The sequence below is a fragment of the Pleurodeles waltl genome, chromosome 2_2, assembly GCF_031143425.1.
Source record: "Pleurodeles waltl isolate 20211129_DDA chromosome 2_2, aPleWal1.hap1.20221129, whole genome shotgun sequence".
Lineage (NCBI taxonomy): Eukaryota > Metazoa > Chordata > Amphibia > Caudata > Salamandridae > Pleurodeles > Pleurodeles waltl.
In genome coordinates, this window is record NC_090439.1 from 237168996 (window position 1) to 237191075 (window position 22080).

Consider the following 22080-nt stretch of genomic DNA (forward strand, 5'->3'; position numbering starts at 1 on the left):
GAGAGTGTGGTACTAGACAAGGCTGATGTGAGACCAGAAGGCTTTTACAGAAATCCTGAATCATGGCCGGTAGTATCTGAACAGGACACTTGCACCTGCTTCTTGATAAATAGGCCTCTTTCAACAGTAAGAATTATTGGCCTGTTGTAGTGCCAGAGTTTGTCATCTTCATCATGGAAATTGGAAAGATAAGAAATTGCAGTCTGGTAGTAATTATTTCCATCTACCCGGTTTTGCTGAGGATCATGTCAGGTTCATCATCATCACCGTAGATATACTTGACATAAAGCTGACCTTGGCTAGAGAGCTTTGGGTTATTCATGTGGTTGTCACACCTTGTTAACAAGGTGGTCACTGACAGAAAAGCCATCAAAGAAGTGTGCTCAAGGGAGACGTTACTGGTGGGGCAGTCCTGATCAAGGATTTGTTTTCCTTAGCGTATTCAACCATCATCACAAAGAACGGGTACTGACTTGGAGTCCTGTAATAGAAATCTTTTTTTAAATAATGTTAGAATACATCCCAACTGCATCCAGGGACCTCAGAACACTCCTTCAACATTATGGCGGTCATTCTGACCGCGGCGGACGGCGGTCGCCGCCCGCCAAGCGGTTCCCGCCGAAAGACCGCACCGCGGTCATAAGACCGCGGCGGCCATTCCGGCTTTCCCGCTGGGCCGGCGGGCGACCGCCAGAAGACCGCCGGCCGGCCCAGCGGGACAGCCCCTTCAACAATCAAGCCGGCTCAGAATGGAGCCGGCGGAGTTGAAGGGGTGCGACGGGTGCAGTGGCACCCGTCACGATTTTCACTGTCTGCTAAGCAGACAGTGAAAATCTTTGTGGGGCCCTGTTAGGGGGCCCCACGGCACCCGTTCCCGCCATCCTGGTTCTGGCGGTGGACACCGCCAGAAACAGGCTGGCGGGAAGGCGGTCGGAATCCCCATGGCGGTGCTGCTTGCAGCGCCGCCATGGCGGGTTCCCTGGGCCAGCGGGAAACCGCCGGCTCCCCTTTTCCGACCGCGGCTTTACCGCCGCGGTCAGAATCGCCCAGGAAGCACCGCCAGCCTGTTGGCGGTGCTTCCGCCGCACTCCGCCATGGTGGTCATGGACCGCCAAGGTCAGAATGACCCCCTATATATCTTTAACATTCTCATGAATCATGAGAAAAGTATACAGCATGTTATTATGTTGCTGCTCACTTTCTAGAAGCCTAGATCAGTAAGGTTTTCTGAAGTTTAAAAATATGAGAAAAAGAAACTTCTCTCATACTACATTGCAGCCCCTATGAAAAACTCTGAACTATACAATAACAATACGCAATACCAATAAGGAAAAGTGTAGCCTGTTAGGCTTGCATTTGGAGAGTTGAAGATATGTACCACTGTCTTCAGGAGGAGCTAGAAAAAGGTAGATTTAGTATTTTCAAAGGAGACACCTGTTTTATGAGTATTTTAGGCCATCAAGAATTTCACAGCTATGACTGAGAAGTGCTGTTACACTTGTGTTTTTTAAAGTGCAGTGGTGACCAATCCACACATTTTGTTCCTACCTCTCCCCCTCACCTATCCATTTTCTTGCTTCCACGATCTGGCAGAGCCCATGTTTCTGGACTTGAAGTAAGCCTACATCTAATTGAAGATACAAAAGTATCACATCTGATCACTTTTTAGAACCTTCAGATTTTGTGGAGGAGGTTGTTAGTGACAATACTGGAGGCCTCCTGCACAGCAAGGAGTCTTCGTGTCAGCCTAATTAAAAAATAATGCTAAAAGCTGTAAAGTGACAACTGTGGACATCTAGTTGCGCCAGACTGGGACACAGTCACAAGTTCAGTCTTACCATGATGGTGCACAGGCCAGCTACAGGGACCCAGTTAGGACGCTGAACAAAGTACCTTAAATCCTGGATTGCAGAGTGTTGCGTGGATCAGTGTTAAAGATGAGTCACATAGGTGAAGTGATTCATCAGTTTGGAGATGCAGCGAGGCTGCTGTGCAAGGTCCTTCTGTGTCATCATTGAGGATCCGATCAACGAGGGCTTGTGGATCGAAGTCTGGAGTCGGGGATGTGCGGCACAGTCAGTGTAGCGCGCCGGTTTTGAGGAGCTGCGGGGCAGTGATGCGCAGTTCGGCATCATCATCAAGGCTGTCATCGACGAGAAATGCAAGGGCCTACACTGAAGATGCACCACCCAGCAGCGGTTCTGAAGGCGATGCGGGATACACGACGATGCAAGTTATTGCGACTGGTCGAATCCACACAGTAGTGGTGATAATCAGTTCTGCTTGGGTTCGTGCAGCGCAGCAGAGGAGATGCACTGTGTTAGAAATGGGGTCTTTGGTTGGCAGTCAGGTTACTCCCTGTCCAAGCAAGGACCCTCACTCTAGTCAGGGTAAGTCGCACACAATCCAAATTATCCTGTGCCCACCCTCTGGTAGCTTGGCACTGAGCAGTCAGGCTTAACTTAGAAGGCAATGTGTAAAGTATTTGTACAATAAATCATGCAATAGAACAGTATAGCACCACAAAAATACACCACAGAGTGTTTAGAAAAATATGTAATATTTATCTGATAAAATGCAGGTCAAAACGACAAAGATGCAATAAGTATATGTTGAGATATCACTGTAAAAGTGATGTAAAGTGTCTTTAGTCTTTAAAAAGCAATAAATGTCTCTTTCAAGCACAAAGAATACTTGGTTTGCGTTCAAAATCTCCGCAAAGAACCGCAGAGGAGGATATGCGTGGAAAACAATGGGGTGTGCCTCGAGTTCTCGGACCGCTCACGGCGATGAATCGTTTACTTTTCATGCAGGGACGGCTGTGCGTCGATTTCTGGCGCTCTGTCATGGATCCTCTTCGGGTTGTGGGGTTTTCGGATGCCCCGGGGACGATGTGTGGATTTCCTGCGCTGACAGGATGAAGTCACAGGGGCTGCGTCGATCCAGGGGGCGTTGTGTGGAAATTTCTACCACACGGCAGGCTCTGCGTCGATTACTTTCTGGAAGTCGGGCTGTGTCATTCCAGCTCGGCTGTGTGTCGATCCATTGGGCCGTGTGTCGAATTTCCGGTCGCTATGCTGGCGCTGTGTCGATCTTCTCTTTGCGAAGTCTGGCTGCATCGTTCCAGTTCGGCGTGCGGTGAATTTGTTACCGCGGTGCAGGCTGTGCATTGTTTCTGGCAGGCTGTGTGTCAATTTTCGCCGCATGAGTCCTTCTTGTAGAGATGAACTCTTTTTGGTCCTGAGACTTCAGGGAACAGGAGGCGAGCTCTATCCAAGCCCTTGCAGAGCTCTTCTCACTACAGCAAGAGAGCAGCAAGGCAGTAGGGCAACAGCAAGGCAGCAGTCCTTCACAGAAAGCAGATAGGTGAGTCCTTTGGGCAGCCATGCTTTTTTTCTGGGCAGGATGCAAGTTCTGATTCAGGTTCTCTTCTCCAGGAAGTGCTTGAATTGGTAGGGACAAAGGCCCTGTTTAAATACCCAAATGTGCCTTTGAAGTGGGGGAGAGTGACTTATAAGTGCACAAGGTCCCCTTTCAGTTCAATCCTGCCTACCAGGATCCCAGTAGGGGGTGTGGCAGTCATTTGTGTGAGGGCAGGCTACTGTCCTTTGACATGTAATTGTCAGGCCCTCCACGCTCCCAGCCCAGGAAGACCCATTCAAAATGCAGATGGTGGATTGTAAGGCAGAGAAGGATTTAAGTGCAGAGAAATGCTCACTTTCTAAAAGTGGCATTTCTAAAATAGTAATATTAAATCCAAATTCACTAGTCACCCGGATTTTGTATCACCATTCTGGCCATACTAAATATGACCTTGCTACTCCTTTCAAATTTGCAGCTGCCACTCAAACAATATATGAGGACAGTCCCAATGTTAGTTTTGAAGGGAGCAGGACTCACAGCAGTGTAAAAAAGAATTTAGGAGTTTTACACTACCAGGACATGTAAACTACACAGGTACATGTCCTGCCTGTTGCATACACAGCACCCTCCGCTATGGATTACCTAGGGCATACCTTAGGGGTGACTTGCATGTAGAAAAAGGGTTTTTTTGCCTTGGCAAGTACTTTTAAATGCCAAGTCGAATTGACAGTAAAACTGCACACACAGGCCTTGCAATGGCAGGCCTGTGACAAGGTTAAGGAGTTACTCAAGTGGGTGGCACAATCAGTGTTGCAGGCCAACTAGTAGCATTTAGTCTACAAGTCCTGGGCACCTATAGTGCACTTTACCAGGGACTTATAAGTAAATTAAATAATCCAACTGGGTATGATCCAATGTTACCATGTTTAAAGGGAGAGAGCATATGCACAGAGTCTTAAAACCAGCAAAACAGTATCTAAAAAATGGAGGGAGGCAGGCGAAAAGTTAGGGGTGATCACCCTAAGACTGTTGAGTCTAACACACTGGTTCTGCTGGTCCACAGAATGGCATAGCACCATAGGCCCATCTTCAAGGGTATTAGACTAGAATACCATGACTTGGCAGGACAGTGTCACGGATGGCAGAGTACAGGTGCAGATGCAAGTTTGCTGAAAGCCTGTTATGTCCCTGAGGATTTAGATCAGGAGGCCAGCCACCTCAAAGACCGACGGCGCCGGTGAAGACTGCCAACTCCCCCTTGGAGTCGTTCTGGGTTCATGAGATGTAGGTCCAGTCCTTCTCACCCAGGCAAGAATGCAGCAGGTCAGCACAGCAAAGCAAGCAGGAGTCTAGCCCAGCCGAGAAGCAGACCTTCACCAGCACAGCAGACTCCTTCCTGGCAGAATTCCACAGGTTCAGAAGTGTACTGAAGTGGTGGTGTCTGAGGTTCATCTTTTATACCTTATTGCCCTGGTTTTGGAAGGTGGAGAAGCTTCTAGACAGTGGCTTTGAAGAGCAAGGAATTCCCTGCCTCCCCTGCCCTGGCTCCAAGCTGGTTGGAGTGACAGTGCTGGGTCATTAGGCCTTTGGTGTGTGGACAGGAACCAGCCTACGCGGCTTTGCCCAGCTCTTACCTCCCATCCTCCCAGTGATGGCCCACCAAGTCACATCTATGCTCCCACTCTGCGGCTCTCTAGGAAGAATACACAAAGCCCAACCGCTAACTACACCCAGTGATGTTACTAGAGTTAGGCTGCAGGCATCAAATGGCTAAGACAGAAAGGTGCCAGGTTCCTGAAAGTGGCATTTTTAGAACTATATTTTAAAATCTGACTTTACCATAAGTTAGGATTTTAAATTAGGATTCCAGAGACATCAAACATGCACCAGGTATCTCTTCCCATTTAAAAATTACACTTATAAATTGTAATAAGGCAAAGCCATTGTTATCCTATAGGAGAGATAGGTCTTGCAGTGATGAAAAACAAACATATGAGTTTTCCACTTTTAGGACATGTAAAACCTAAAAGTACTTGTCCTATGTTTTCAGTACATGACAACCTGCCCTCTGGGCTGTCCAGGGCCTTGCCTAGGAATGACATATGTTGTAAAAAGGAAAGTCTGGGCATGGCAAAAGGTTTATTTTGCCAGGTTGAAATGGCAGTTTAAAACTGCACACACAGGCTCTGCAATGGCGGGCCTGAGACATGTTTAAAGGGGCTACTTTAGTGCATGGCAAGACAGTGCTGCAGACACATCAGTAGCATTTAATCCATTGGCACTGAGCACACTTAATGCCACTTTAATGGAGATTTATAAGTAAATTAAACATGCCCATTGAGGATAAGCCAATAATACCATGTTTAGAGAAGAGAGCAGAAGCAGGTTAGCCCTGGTTAGCAGTTGTGAAGTGCAGAGAGTCCTAGTACCAGCAAAAATAAGGGCAAAAACTTGGGGGGAAGACCACCGTAAGGCTGCCAGGTCTAACATGTGTAACCCCCAGCTGAAATTGGGGAGAACTACCCAACTCGTTAGGCATTCTCTTCACTAAGGCGGAAGAGCATGGATAGACCATCAACATTGGTGTGGTCTGACTCAGGTCAGTGTTTCACCGTAATGTCTATTCCCTATAGGAACACTGACCACCTCAACAGTTTGTGATTTTCACCCCTCATTTCCATGGCTATCTGAGAGGCTGCAGTCTGTCGGAACCCAGAAGTGGGTCCCTAAAGGTATGGCCTCTGCTTCTTCAGTGCCCAGAATATAGCAAAGATTTCCCTTTAATTGCACTCCACCTGTGTTCCTGTCGGAGTAACGTCCTGCGAATTAAGGTTACTGGTTGGTCTAGGCCCTCCTCATTTAACTATTAATAAGACTGCCCCAAACCATTCTCTGAAGTGTCTGTCTGCACTATGAACCTCTTAGAGAAGTCAGGAGTCTTGAGTATGGGTGCAGTACACATGGCCTCCTAAGGGTATCAAAGGTTTTCTAGCAGGCCTATGTCCAGATCACCTGCTGAGGCTGCTTCTTTAAAGTCATCTCTGTGAAGGGGGTAAAATGGTGCCATATGTCTTAACAAACCTTCTATAGTTTACTGTGAGGCCCAAGAAGGCCCTCACTTCAGTCTGTGTTTTAGGGGGTTGCCAGGTCAGGATAATTTCAATCTTGGTCTGGAGGGGCTGAATCTTGCTCCCGTACACCATGTGGGCCAGATACATCATGGAACCCTGCCTTAGCTGGCACCTACTGGCCTTGATAGTCTGGCCAGCCAGCTGTAGGCCTTGAAGCACCTCCTGGAGGTGGTACAAGTGTTTTCTTCCCAGCTGGAGCTGTTGACATCGATGTGGCACAGGTGGGAGACACAGAGGGCCTGATTCTAACCTTGGCGGACGGCGGAGGCCGTCCGCCAAGGTTCCGCCGCCAAATGACCGCACCGCGGTCACAAGACCGCGGCGGCCATTCTAACATTTCCTCTGGGCCGGCGGGCGCTCTCCAAAAGAGCGCCCGCGGGCCCAGAGGAAATGCCCCTGCAACGAGGACGCCGGCTCAGAATTGAGCCGGCGTAGTTGCAGGGGTGCGATGGGTGCTGTTGCACCCGTCGCGTATTTCAGTGTCAGCATAGCAGACACTGAAATACTTTGCGGGGCCCTCTTATGGGGGCCCCTGCAGTGCCCATGGGCATGGCCACTGCAGGGGCCCCCAGGGGCCCCGCGGCACCACCTACCGCCATCCTGTTCCTGGCGGGAGACCCGCCAGGAACAGGATGGCGGTATGGGGTGTCAGAATCCCCATGGCTGCGGAGCGCGCTCCGCAGCTATGGAGGATTCCCCCGAGCAGCGGAAAGTCGGCGGGAGACCGCTGACTTTCCGCTTCTGACCGCGGCTGAACCGCCGCGGTCAGAATGCTCGTGGGAGCACCGCCAGCCTGTTGGCGGTGCTCCCGTGGTCGGTGGCCGCCAGGGTCAGAATGACCCCCAGAATGCCTCCATCCCAGCTAGGACCTTGATGGCCAACTTCTGAAAGGTGACAGGGACATTCTTCAAGCCAAAGGGCTTTGCCCTAAACTGGAAATGGCCCTCTGGGGTTGAGAATGCTGCCTTTCTTTTGCCCCCCTCAGTCAAAGTGATCTGCCAGAAACCCTGTTGTCAAACCAAAAGTACTAAGAAGTTTGGCACTGCCCAGCCTGTCTGAGCTTATCAGCTCAGGGGATGGGGTGTGTATCTGTCTTCATGATGGAATGGAGACCCCCTATAGTCCACGCAGAACCAACGTTCTGGAGTAGTGGCCGGTGGGGCAGCTTTGGGTACTGTTGGGGGCTCAATCACCTCTAACACCAGCATACAGGAGACCTCCTCCTTGATTCTGGCCCTCACCTTGTCTGACAACCTGTAAATCTTATTTTTAACAGGTGAACGGTCTCCAGTGTCTATGTCATGGACACACAGGTGTGTGAGTCCAGAGGTGAAAGAGAACATAGAGGCAAACTGCCCCAGTAACTGGTGACAGTCACTCTTCTGCTCTGAGGTGAGGGTAGGGAAGAGGCTAACACTCTCCACTAGCCATTGTGCTACTGGGCAGACAGGAGGTCAGGGAGAGGCTTGCTCTCCTCTTCCACTTCTTCATGAGTCAAGAGGAGCATGTTTACGTCTAACCTCTCAAAGTGTGGTTTGAGGCAGTTCAATTCAAGTGGAGCACCCTTACTTGGTTTCTAGGGGTCTTGAGATCCACCAAGTAGGCTGACTCACCCTTCCGCTCAGTCACCTCATATAGGCCTGTCCAGGGATCCAGGAGATCTCAGGGCTCCACAGGCTCTATGACCCACACCATCTGGCCAGGTTGAAACTATACCAGAGTCACCTTCTGGTCATATCACAGTACTTTATAACCTCCTGACTGCCCTCAAGAATACTTTATGCCTTTTTCAAGATCAGGGAGTTGGCCGAAATCTGCAATGTGTGTGCACTTTTTCAAGATCAGGGAGTTGGCCGAAATCTGCAATGTGTGTGCACTTGTGCAGTGAAATTCACTGTACCAGTTGGCCTTATTTCTGTACCTTGGTGATCAAGTATTATGTGCATTTGTTATGGCACGTTGGCAAGTATATTTAGGTTGTATCTCAAGTTGGCCCTTTACAGCACTGTGTCCTGATGATGGTCTTGTGGACCGGGTGGCCATAGGAGACCGAACCGTTGACAGTTCCTCCTCTTTAACACCGCTTTCTGTATTATACTGCTCATCAGTTTTCATCATTGTTGGAACATGGAACAAAGAAATAACTATATTGGAGTAAGGATTTATAAACCTATAAGTTTAAGAAGATCACACAATTCCCACCGACCTCGGCACTGGATTAATTTAAATATTGTTTGTACTATCATCTGGATGGCGTCAATGTTGCTATGCTAATATGTTTTTTTTGTACTTAGTCTTTCTTGCTTTTTGACTATGATGGATTTGATGATGAACGTCTGAATTCAAAAATAATTATGTGAGAACAGTACGCTCTTGGTTTCATGTTTAGTTTTCTGGTAGATCAATTACATAGTTCGATCGTGTGACCAACAAAATGTTAAAAAGAGTATAAATAATCCCTCCAGGAACGTTTTGCTTTCTGAATTTTGTCAAAATTGTAATTTAAAATCCAACTTCGTCATGTTATGTTTTAAATTACAATTTCAGAGGCACCAAACATGAACTAAGTATCTATTCCTGTTTGGAAATTACACTGATAAATTGTAATAAGGCAACTCCATTGTACTTTTATGGGACTGATGGGCCTTGCAGTAGTGAAAAATAAAATGAAGACTTGTTCACTACCAGGACATGTAAAACTTCAAAGTACATGTCCTACTATTTTTTCTATACATGGCACCCTGTCTTCTGGGCTGTCCAGGTCCTTCCCTTGGGGTGACAAACAAGTTACTTCCCTTTGGTGACGCTTTTTCTGATGGATGCAGAAACATTATTGTTGATGGAAAAACCCAGTTTGAACAACAGTTGAGTTGTTGAATGCAAGTGATGCAGCACCAACTCTGGAGACTTGACTTTGAGCAACCAACCACCCAGGTAAAGGAACACTGGTATTCCCCACTGTCTGAGATGTGCCGCAACCACTGCCATCACCTTTGAGAAGACTTGAGGTGCGGAAGTAAGACCAAACGGAAGTACTGCAAACTGGTAGAGTTGCAACCCTACAGTGAACCGGAGATACTTCCTGTGCGACTGCAGAATAGGAATGTGAAAATAAGCATCCTGTAATTCTATGGAAACCATCCAGTCTTCTTTGTTCAGCGCAAGAAGCACCTGTGCTAAGGTCAGCATTGTGAATTTTTCCTGTTTGAGGAAGAAATTCAAAATCCTCAGGTCCAGGATTGGCCGTAAGCAACCGTCCTTCTTGGGGATCAGCAAATATCTTGAATAACTCCCCTTACCTCATTCCTGCTCTGGAACCAACTCTACTGTGCCCTTTAATAGCAGATTTTGCACCTCCTGCTGTAGCAGTAGTAGATATTCTTCTGAACAAAACCTTTGGTGGGGTGGGAACAGAGGGGGAAGGGCGTATCCATTTTCCACAATGCTCAATACCCAACTGTCGTTTATTGTGGACTTCCAATCTTGTAAAAAATTAATCAACTTCCCTCCCACTGGTAAAGCATGAGTGCTTAAGGTAGTGGAACTAGGGCTGCTTCCCTGAAGGATTAGCAGAGGAGGTAAAATAAGAGGAGTAGGAAGGCTGACGGGCTGCACCTCGTTGCTTACCTCTGCCACCTCCTCTATAGGATCTGTAGAGGGAATTGACTGACGGCTGTTGCTGTAAATGCTTCCTCCCTCGAAAGGAGGAACTCCAGCCAAATCCCCTGAACCTACACAGCAGTCTGTAGCAATGTTCCCTCAAATTTTTTTCCACTGTGTGCGGCAGTGTGTGGTCTCTGTGCGCTGCAGCCAAGGATACGTGCGCCAAGAAATTGACCATTCACGCGCGCGCAGCGCATAACTAGCCAAGATCTTTGGCATTAGCCTCTCCATACCACTAAAGCAAAAAAGGGATATCATTGCTCCATGCAATAGGGCATCAAGGCAGTTTTGTGACCTGGTTGCACACCCCAAGGACATGACCTGTTAAGTGCCACCTACACCCCAGTTAGAGAAAACAGAGGAACATTGCCCACGGCCTTTAAACGCTGTTTTCATTGACTTCAATCCAGATTCAAATATGAGCATTTTCTGCAATAGGAGAGCACGACTATCGCTCTAAAAGGCTGTTTTGAGCTGAGAAACTGATAATGCATATAAACAACTATGAAGTATGACAATGATGGAACAGTTGATAACAGCACATTTCCTACTGTTCTGAAGCATTTCCTAGCTCATTAACCATTAATTTTCAACATAAATATCACTTGCTCGCTTGTATGCTAAAGTACGCTAAATGATGTTTAAAACACTCCCCGCAGCCATTAAACGCTGTTTTCATTGACTTCAATCCAGATTCAAATATGAGCATTTTCTGCAATAGGAGAGCACGACTATCGCTCTAAAAGGCTTATTTGAGCTGAGAAAGTGATAATGCATATAAACAACTATGAAGTATGACAATGATGGAAAAGTTGATAACAGCACATTTCCTGCTGTTCTGAAGCATTTCCTAGCTCATTAACCATTAATTTTCAACATAAATATCACTTGCTCGCTTGTATGCTAAAGTATGCCAAATGATGTTTAAAACACTCCCGCAGCCTTTAAACGCTGTTTTCATTGACTTCAATCCAGATTCAAATATGAAAATTTTCTGCAATAGGAGAGCACGACTATCGCTCTAAAAGGCTTATTTGAGCTGAGAAAGTGATAATGCATATAAACAACTATGAAGTATCACAATGATGGAAAAGTTGATAACAGCACATTCCCTACTGTTCTGAAGCATTTCCTAGCTCATTAACCATTAATTTTCAACATAAATATCACTTGCTCGCTTGTATGCTAAAGTACGCCAAATGATGTTTAAAACACTCCCCGCGGCATTTAAACGCTGTTTTCATTCACTTCAATCCAGATTCAAGTATGAGCGTTATCTGCCTTAGGGGAGCACGTATATCGCTCTAAAAGGCTTATTTATTAACGTGTGCGCTTGCCGAAGGGGCCTGCGCGATGGGGGAAGGAAAGGTGCGTGCGCGCTCGCGCGCGCGCCTTACAGGGAACATTGGTCTGTAGTTTGTGGAAAGGGACTGAAGACCCAACGATTTAATCGTTGCCTTACTTTCTTTAAATCTTTCGAAGACTGAATCAGCTTTGGCTCCAAAAAGTCTGGATCTGTCAAAGAGCATTTCCATAACGGTTGACTGTACATCCGGGGAAATCCCTGAGCCCCTCATGCAGGTGTGACGCCTAGTAGTGATTGAAGTTCCCATGGCTCTGGCCACCAAATTCCCTGTATCAAGGCCTAATTGTATAACCTGCTTTGCTGCAGCTTGACTGTCATTTAAAAGTTTGACAAAATGGCATTGCACGTACTGCGGCAACTTAGGAATCAGATCCCTGGCTGAATCCATCAAAGCATGGATGTATCTGCCTAAAAGACATGTTGCTTTCACTGATTTCAAGGCCATGCTACCAGAAGAAAAAATCTTCTTGGAAGATTTTTCCACTCTTTTTGATTCTCTATCCACAGGAGTCGTTGGAAAGGAACCAGGGGCTGATCTAGAAGAACAAGAAGCCTGGGTCGCCAAGCTCTCCAGTGTTGGATGCTGACTTCAAAATCCAGGATCTCTTGGTGCAGTTTTATATCTCCTGACAATAGATTTAGACACCGGTGGAGCCGACACAGGCTTCTTCAGGGCCTCATTGAATGGTAATAAAGGCTCTGAAGTGGACATCGATAAATAAAGGACTTCTGTTAGTAAATTCGATTTCAACATTGTCGGTTGAGGCTAATCCAACATTTCAGCCACCTTTCTCATTACCCCATAGTAAGATGTAACCTCAGGTGGAGGTATGCCCCAGGAGGCAATAAATCCCACTCTGGGGAAGTGTCTAAACCACTTGCCACATCTATGCATCCAAACTCCTGAGACGGTATACAAATTTCACCCTCTTCCATTTCAGGATCCTGATGTGAGTCTAAATATCATTGCTCTTCTGGAAGTCTTAAAGCCTCCCTACGACACCTCAACCTCAACTCCAGAAGCGGCATCAGAAGAGAATATACCCGCATATTCGTGGGTTGCGGTGCAGGCGAAGCAGGTGTTGGTACTAGTAACCTAGATGTAGAATCCATTTATGCTGGAGTAGAGTGTCAGTCGGCAAAGGAGTCCTCTTCCTCAGCAGTGTCGAAGACCAGGGGTACTGGGCTGTCTGCATAAAGGGTAGGAACGGAGCCTGCCTAGATGGCACTGGGAAACCTCCAAAGGTGAAGGATTACGGACCAGTGGGGCCAGTCGGCACACCAGAGGGAGTCATTGCTCTCATGAAAATGCTATACATAGCATTTAAAAGTTTGTTGGGTCTGTCCCAGGAGCTGGGAAAGTAGGATACTCCTGCTCCTGTTGAGGAGGTCTGGCAGTTCCCGACGTCGACGTGACCACGTCAGTCTCCTGATCCAGGCGGAGTCACTGGTGAAAACTGCGCCACTGGAGTCATAGGTGACGCCAGGATCTCCAATAAGGACAGCGCCGGGGAACCTTCAGGCGACTTCGGAGAAGGAGGAGAAGATAGAGGCCATGGATTCACTTTCCAAGATGATCGGTGCTGGGATTTCGGAGCAGGAGATAGAGGCCATGGACTGACTTCTTGAGAAGACAAATGCCGGGAACCATGACATCGTCACCTCTCATGTGACCTCGAAGACTGATGAGACAGCGACTCCGCCCGAGGCCAGTATCTGCAACAGCCTCGCTTGACCTTCTTCGCCTTGGCCAAGAATAATTTTGCTTCTCTCTCCTTCAGAGTCTTAGGATTCATGCTTTGACACGAAGCACAAGCCCCGACATCATGATCAAAGCAAAGCCATCACAGACAATCTTCATGCTGATCCGTAACTGACATATGGCCTCCGCATTCCTGACAAGGTTTGAAACCTGACTTCTTTGGTGGAGACATTGTCCCTCGAAACAGTGTAACCAACACAGAGAGGTAGGAAAAACCGTTCCATGTCGAAGGCACAGAAAAAAGGGAACTGATGTCAGCACGCCGGAAAGAACTTCTTATGGCTCTGATGATGTCCGACGGAGTCGCATGCGGAGCCGTGCTATTGTTACGTCCTTGTCGACGTGGAGAGCTAGAGAGAAAAAATGTCAGTCAAATGCTGGCGCATGGGGGTATTTAAAAGGTGAAGAATCTACTGGTAGATGTATCTATCAGAATTATATGTATTAAAAAGGAAGGTTTGGCTCAGGCAAAAGGTTTATTTTGCCAGGTCGAAATGACAGTTTAAAATTGTACAGACAGACTCTGCAAAGGCAGCTCTGAGGCATGTCTAAAGAGCTGCTTAAGTGGGTGGCACAATGAGAGCTGCAGACCCACTAGTAGCTTTTCATTTACAGGACACAGGCACAAGTAGTGTCCGTGTACTGGGGACTTATAAGTAAATTAAGTATGCCAGTTGGGGATAAGCTAACTGTACCATGTTTAGAAGAGAGAGCCTGAGCACAGAAGCACTGGTTAGCAGTAGTAAATTGTGCGGAGTTCTAATACCATCAAAAACGAGGTCAGAATAAGTGGAGGGGGAAGGCAAAATGCCAGAGGGTGACAGGTCTAACACACACCATACATACCCTGTGGTGTCTGAAGCAGAATGTCAAATGAGGGTCAGTTGATAAAAAAAGATTAGACTTTATTAGGGAAAAAGCCTCAGAGAGGTTGGAAAAAATATTTAACATTCTTGTCAGCCTGTAAAGACATTGCACGAAACACACCAAGAGTAACTTAAAAACCCAGTCACATAAGACAGAATAAAGAACTGACTCGGAGGCAAACTGCCATTACAAGCCATCATGAGGCACAAACGTCCATGAAACTTCAGAAGGGGCAGGTAATATTTGCAGCTCTCCTAATGCAAGTCCATAAGGCAGGGCTTTTCCTCATCACACGTGCTTGTCAGTGGAGAGTTTTACACATGTGCTGCAAAGTAGTGTGAGAAAAGGATCTTTTTCTCATGTTTTTAGAAACGAAATTTGAAACAGTGTATCTATTTAGACGTCCAGAAAGTGATCAGCAACAAAACATGTTGGATGCTTCTCTATTTTTGATGATTTATGGAAAATACTAAAGATGTGTAATGTTGAAGGAGTATTCCAGGATTCTTGAGCACAGCAGGAATTATTCTAACATTTACAACTAGTGGGATTGGTGTTGAGAGCATATTCACCTCACTGGCTGGCACTGGGGTGTTTTTTAATTAGGTGAATGTGCTAACTATGTGTAGGCTTTCAGATTTGTCACTAAAGGTTGCCATAAAGCACACATGACCTTCAAATAGAAGGTGGGGAAAGAGCATTTGAATCTATGAAAAATCCAGAAGTAAAAAACATTTGCCTGCATTAGTACTGATACTGATGAAGTTGTGCGGCATCTAAGGATGCAGAGTTCGATAACACAGTCAACACTATTCGTCTCATCATAGGTAGTACCAGGAATAGAAACTGAAGGCTGTACAGATGAAATCTGTGATGGTGTGGCAGGAGGGTGTTCAAAAGGAGAGGGAACTTAATTTACAAAATATTCATCAAATAATTGCTCCGGTGTGACCTTATGAACGTACACATGCCAAAAAACGTCCTATGAAAAGACACACATGGGATGTAGAGATCACCTTTGTTGCTGTAAAGATGGAATCCCATAAGGATAAAGGGGTTGTCATTGATAGCAAGACTGTTCTGAATGGAAAAGTAGAGCCAATACAGAAGATAACTACGCGTTATATACCTCATTGAAAGGCAAGATACAAGCAAACGGCGCTAATGTTGTTACAGTAGTTTGTGAAAAAGAGTGGTTGCAAAATTTTATAAAATATTTGGCTGTCAATTAGATGGGATGCTTCATAAATTAACTTGTCCTGTAAAAAAATCCACTTGTCCCTTTGGTGCCATGCAGTTAGGTGACAAATTATGGCTGCGTTCTTGTTGATTTAGAGCTCTCAAAGTAGCTGAAGTAGTGAGAAATGGTAGTTCCGGGGTCATAATATCCTTTTGAGTCTGTGCACACCCAAAAACCTGCATGCTTAATAGTTCTTACCAACTCTTCTCTAATTTCTTCCCACACTGGGACAAGTTGGAACTGTCCTACTGACAACGGAACCAATTTAACATTTTCTAGGATGGGAAAACAAGGTATTATAGGGAAAGCGAACCTGGAAACTTTGAGCAGACCCTTGTATGAGCAAACATATGGATGCATATTTACTCATGCAAACATGCAGCTCACAAATGTAGTTGCCAGGCCTACTTCTGTAAATACTTTTGAATTGAGGAAAGTTGTAAAACTGCACTAATATACCATAGGAACATTTGTGACTTTTTGTAATAATCAGGCCTATAATTCAGTCTGGTATTTTCATAAGTCTTTGGTTTATGTTACAAATATGCATCTTCACTGGGAGTGACAGTCTGGTCTTTCACAAGGAGCTCACCGGCACACAAATTAGTTTCCTTCAGTTCCAGGGAGTGTTATGGCAATGTGTGCTTTTTGAGACCAAAAAACATTTTTGTTTTAGCCAATGTTTTCGTCACATTGGTGAGGACCCGGCAGCTCCCACAATCAATAATATGTGACAAAAACGATCTCAAAACAATATAAACATTGGCAAAACCAAAAGACTGGAAATTACTGCCAAACCAAACGTCTTTATTAATACTTGTTTATCTTCATGTTTCCCACAATCTTCTCGAAACTGGTTTTACCCAAATCTATCATTATTATTATAATTGCTTTAATATTAGCATGTATCAAACACATTTTACTAAAGGATGCCTCAATGAAATCTTACCTCACATTTCACCATTTAGCAACGTGTTTTTCTGCTAGTTTCTGTTTTTTTGTGTACATTTTATTTTGAAAGCAAAGAATCATCAATCTTGCTTTCAGAATTATATATTTGCCTTTAATGAGAGAGCATTCTGGGAGCACTATAGGTACCGCTTTTCAGATGTTTACATATTTTTGTACTGGAACCACTGTCAGTAGTGGAAGCTGAGCTCCCAGCATCATTTCTCTACAGTTCTCACCCAATTAATAAAGGCTTAGCATTAACGAACCATAAATATAGGTTCTAACAGCATGAAGAAATGGATACAATCTTACCTCAAATGCAGGAAATGCTCTATCACAGATCCATAATGTGGTGCTGTGAACTGTCAGTCAATGGGTTTGTGCTGCAGGGGGTTGGGCCTACTTATCTAAAGGACATAACTAAATATGAAAATGTGATGTCCTGGTCTCTAAACAATAAGTCTTGAACATCGGGTAATAGGAATTCCACACCCCTGCTGAGACATATACAAAAACTCACTATACCCACCTCTTAAGTCATTTTGACAGATCTGCTTGGCCAGTAATTCCTTAAGCTTTTTTATTTCCTCCTGATATTCTCGTAGAAGCGTATCCTTGGGGTCTTCATTTATGCGTGGTTTGTTCTTGATGTTTTTGGCTCGGTTGGCATAGCGTAGCGTACTTAAAGTCTCTTCATAGTTGTTCTCAGCGGGCGACAGGCAGGCCACCATTAAGGTTTTGGTATTGCCACCAAAGGAATCCTGAAGCAAGCGAGTCAGTTTGGAATCCCTGTAAGGGATGTGCTTGCATTTACTGTCCACAAGTGCACATATGACATTACCCAATGCAGACAGGGACAAGTTGATTTTGGTGGCTTCCTTTAGACGTTGCCCTGTTGCCCCAGTTTTAGATGGCCTCTCACTACCAGCCAAATCTACCAAGTTCAGTTTGCCAGCCCGCAGCCAGTCCTTTCCTTTGTCATCTAAAACAGAAAAAGCAGAAGAAAAAAGAACAATATCTATAATTATTCCATTGTTCAAAAACTGACATTACTTTATGATATAAATAATCACTTATGTGATTACACTTTTTCAATATATTTTGTTTACATATCAATCAAAAGCAAATATTTACCAGATTCAGTTAATTGCCAATAATAGCATTACCCTCCACAAAAGCTAAATATTGACTCAGAGGACCAACTGTGATTGATAAACATTGCATATTGTAAGAGCTACATACATGCTCTTTACAGGTAAAGCAGAAGATGGCTCAGAAGTAGAAGGCAAGGGGTTGAGGTGAACTGTCTTTTCTTTGATGCCCAAAAAAACCCAGAAGCTTAATTTGTACAATCAAGAGTATCCATTAATTCCATTCAAGTATTTCCCCAGTGCCCTAGATGCAGCAGACATATGAACTTTCTAAGCCTTCGGATTTCGGCATGTGATACAGTCAAACAAATTCCAGGGGCTACAGCAATGGAGTTGATCCGAAGCATGTTGTAAGTATTCTGTTAAGTCTACATCTTTCACTTAGAACTCCAGGTTTTCATTAAATTAAGCAAAGGTACTGCCTAAATAGCACTGTTTCACAGTCTGGGCCCATTTTCTGGACTATATCTCCAAGGTTGTCCTATTTTGAAAGCAAACCCTTTAGGCTGGATGCCTGACTAAGCAGTTTTATTTAATACAACTATCACCATAATTGACTAACAGTCCACTTTCAGGAAAATGTGTGATACTAAACAAGCTGCAGTTGCTAAATAAACTAAACCCCCTACTTAAAAAAAAAAAAAAACTATTTCAAATATAGAACAGAAAATATGCAAAGCAATTAGCAGTTACATTAACCTTTATAGAGTGTCGGCCATTAGCTGGCACTGGGAAGGGCTCTATTGGATCCTCCAGTAAGAGCTGGAACATCGCGGAATCGCTTCTCCATCAGCCCCTGACTACCCTTCTACTGAAGAGGCAGAAAGGAGCAAGTGAATGCCCCCTCCTGTTCCAATCTGGGACAAATGCTGAAAAACAGCCTCCCCCGGGTTAAGGGAGACCTTGTTTGAAAGGGGAGAGTCCCCACTTTCAAACAAGGGCTTCCAGAAATAGTTTCCTGCTTGTGGATTGTGCGCGCAGCAAAATCTACAGTCAGGAAACCATTAGGCAACAAGGGTTGTTTGTTTGCGGGGTTGGCCTTTGCGGTGATGGGCCGATTAATTGTCCCCCTCCATTAATAAAAAAAAAAAAAACTTTTCCCCTGGGGGCATAATCACGCCCTATGGAAATGTAAATTAGCGCTTTAAACGGCGAGGGGATATGGTGAGGGTGAGAGGGCCGGCCGTATGCTGGCAGCAATGCTTCGTAAGCCGTGGGCAAGTAATTATATTGTAGAGCTGACTGATTCGACAGGTGTGCGGCATACCGGCACTGGGGAGATCAAGCAAGCCCTCACTAACTTCTATTCTGACCTGTATGCTGAGCACTCAGGGCTGAGATCTGCGGCTGCCACTGACTACTTTGAGGATATCAGCCTGCTGTGGTTTGAGAATTCACATAGGCAATATCTGGACGCTCCCTTCTCAGTGGACGATGTGATCCAGGCTATACCCAGTCTGCCGGGCAATAAGGCACTTGGGCTTGATGGCATGACGCCGTCCTTCTGTAAGAAAAATGCAGATATATTAGCGCCGCATCTCCTGGAGGTCTATGCTGAGGCACTTGAGAACAGTGTTCTCCCAGCCTCATTGTGGGAGGCTCTTATCGTGACTATTTTGAAGCCCAGGAAAGACCCATGCTGTTGCGATTCATATCTGCCCCTCTCATTAATAAAAATAGATAATAAGATTCTGGCGAACTTATTGCGGCCCGATTGCAGCCCTTGCTCCCCTACTTGGTACTGCTGGGTCAGTCCGGCTTTGTGCCGGGGCGCTCTAGTTTGTATAATCTTGGCACCTACTTTGCAATATCTCGCATGATCGATCCTGATGACTGCGCTGCAACGGTGTTCCTTGATGCCACTGAGGCCTTTGACTCTTTTGCGTGGCCATACAGTATATGTTTGCTTTGTTAGCTAGGGCAGGGTTGAGTCCTAGGTTAATTCAACTGATTCACCTGCTGTACTCGCAGCTGTCTGCCCGGCTGAGAGTCAATGGGACACTTTCTGACCGTTTTTCAATTGCTAGGGCCCTCGCCAGGGATGCCCACTCTCTCCGCTGCTTTTTGCCATCGCAATGGAACCACCTGCGGCACGAGTGAGGCAGCACCATAGCCACAAGGGATTGGCATTTCACCAGCGTGCAATATTGATCTCTATGTATGTGGATGATGTCGCCCTATACTTTCGCGATCCGCAGCTGCACCTTGACACTCTGCTCGATGAGATAGTTTACTTTGGGCAGATTTCTGGGATCACCATCAACTGTTCCAAGTCGGTGGTGCTTTCCTTGTCTGAGGCTACGGTGCAGTGCACGTCTAGATATCCCCTCGGCTGGGCTGATGTCCCGGTGCAGTATTTATGTATCTGGCTGAGTAGGGACATTAATACGCTTTGGTCAGCAAATTACGGCAAAGCCATTGCGTGGTTGGAAGATAAGGTGGAGGTGTGGTGTTCATTGACGCTCTCGCTGACCGGCCGCATAGCAATAGCGAAGATGGTTACTCTGCCCAAATTCCTGTATATATTTCTTAATCTATATCTTGTACTTACAATGAGCTTTCTGAAGCTGCAGAAGTCCACGCTTGTGGCTCTGGCCTGGGCCAGTCATCAGCCCAGGATTTCATGGGAAAAACTGACACTTCTGTTTGAACTGGGTGGTTTGACGGCCCTGGATCTAGAACTTTATTATCACCGCGCGCAGGCTCATTTTGCACATTTCTGACTGCACCCTATACGATACCCGCCACACTTGGCTCCCGAGTCCAACGCAGTGTGCCTGAGAGGCTGGCACAGGTGATTGGTGGCCCGATTAGACCCAGACCGCGAGGGGTCGATACTGTGCCTTGTACAGCGAGGGCCTAGTCTGCGCTGTTGTGGTGTGCTGGTGTGCGTGAGCCCTTTGCGCCTTCGATGCCGGTGCGAGATGTTGCAGACATGCCATTGTCGGAAGACGTCCGAGTCTGTGAGTTCCTTTGAGAGTCCAACAAAATACTTTGGTATCTTGGTTTTCGGATGGGATGTTTATCTCCTTGGAGGCTGCACTTGGTGATGTGCATGACACTGCACTGCACCGTTTATTCTTTCTCAGAATTCGTGCCATGCTCCGCGCGCGCTACCCCTGCTTCCGTGTAATGCTCCCGGTATGCCAAGTGTTGAAAGTTATATATCAAATGCAATCCCCGCACAGGCTTATCACAAGTCTATATGTTTGCATGCGGAACGCGTTGTCTGAGGCTGAGATTAAAGCTAAAACCCCCTGGGAGGCAGACATAGGCAAAATCATTCCTGATGACGTGTGGCATTGATGCTGCGCACATATGAGAGAGCTGTCCCCTAACTATATACTGTGCCTTATTCACTTCAACTTTCGACATTGCTTGTATTATATGCCCCGTAGATTGAAGAGTATGGGAGTTCAAGCTGATGCGCACTGCGAAAGGTGTCTGGCTCCTGAGGCGCGGCACTGCAAGAATACTGGATGGAGGTGTTGCAGGCGACTGAGGAGATGACTGGACTCCTGTTGCCGCACACCCCTAAGCTTTCTCTTTTGGGATATGTTGAGGAGATCCCCCCTGCCAACAGGAGGCTGGTCAGACTGATACTGGCTAAGTGCATGGTCGCGATGTGCTTGGGCGACAACAAGTTCCCCGTTGCCATGAATGGTTACAGGGCGCTGCGTTCTGTCAGGAACAACTAATGATATACTGGGAACTTATGCCTGAAGGTTCCCAACCAAGAGATATATGGGTCCCGCAATCCTTTTTGGAGTCCAGAACATCGAACAACATACGGTTGCCTAACGCTTACCACCAATTGTGTGTAGTAGTTGCGCTCCCCTTAAATGCCAATTTAATTACTACTTGCATTTCTGTTGGTGGTTTGAAAGCTGCGGTGTTCCTTTGGCCCCCCCCTTTTTTTTATTTTTCTTCTCTCTCATATTGCTCTTTGTTCTTCCTCCTTTCTTCTTCCTCTCCTATTCCTTGTTTGCATCAGGATGGTTCAATGATGTGGTTCTGTTTACACAGTGCTTAGCGGCAACATGCTGCCTTCTCCTTGACTTATACTTATGATGGCTCATTCGACTCCAGTTGTGTCTTATTCTCTACACTGACTATAATCTGTACGTGTCCGCCAGAGCTTTGTTCTGTTACCAGTAAATGCAAAAAAAATAAAAAATCAATGACTCGTACCCCATAGAGGCTCAATAGAGTCACCTGAGCCCTGTGCTTCAGGCATCAGCACCCATCACTCTGTCTCGTGTGGTACACCTGGATGCATTGAACATTGTGGGAAAAGAAAACTTGGTGAAAAAAAACAAGAATGTTGCTCATCGTAGAGGCTTGCCTCACAATATTTACTAGTTCTGAATATTTTGGGGATAGTATGTTTTTTTTTAATGTGCATTTTCCTCTTGGGGGCGTGGCGGGGACAGATCGTGCCTCAGCCAAAAAGACACATTCCTAAAAAAAAAATATATATATATATATATATATATATAATAAATATATATATATATACACACACACACACACACACAGTCACTGAAAATAACAAAGGTTACAGGGATGTTATAGTTAGGTTCTGA

At 45.8% G+C, this 22080-nt stretch overlaps 1 protein-coding gene across 1 annotated transcript in view; it reads right to left on the reverse strand.

Moving 5' to 3' along the window:
- LOC138275894 (kinesin-like protein KIF17) overlaps nt 1-22080 on the reverse strand; it is a 1877333-nt gene that overhangs the window by 874573 nt on the left and 980680 nt on the right. The window contains exons 5-6 of the mRNA XM_069219138.1: nt 16873-17325; nt 10532-10543 (exon numbers count right to left, since the gene is read on the reverse strand). Of these exons, the coding sequence (XP_069075239.1) occupies nt 10532-10543; nt 16873-17325 (465 nt within the window). The remainder of the gene's footprint in view (nt 1-10531; nt 10544-16872; nt 17326-22080) is intronic.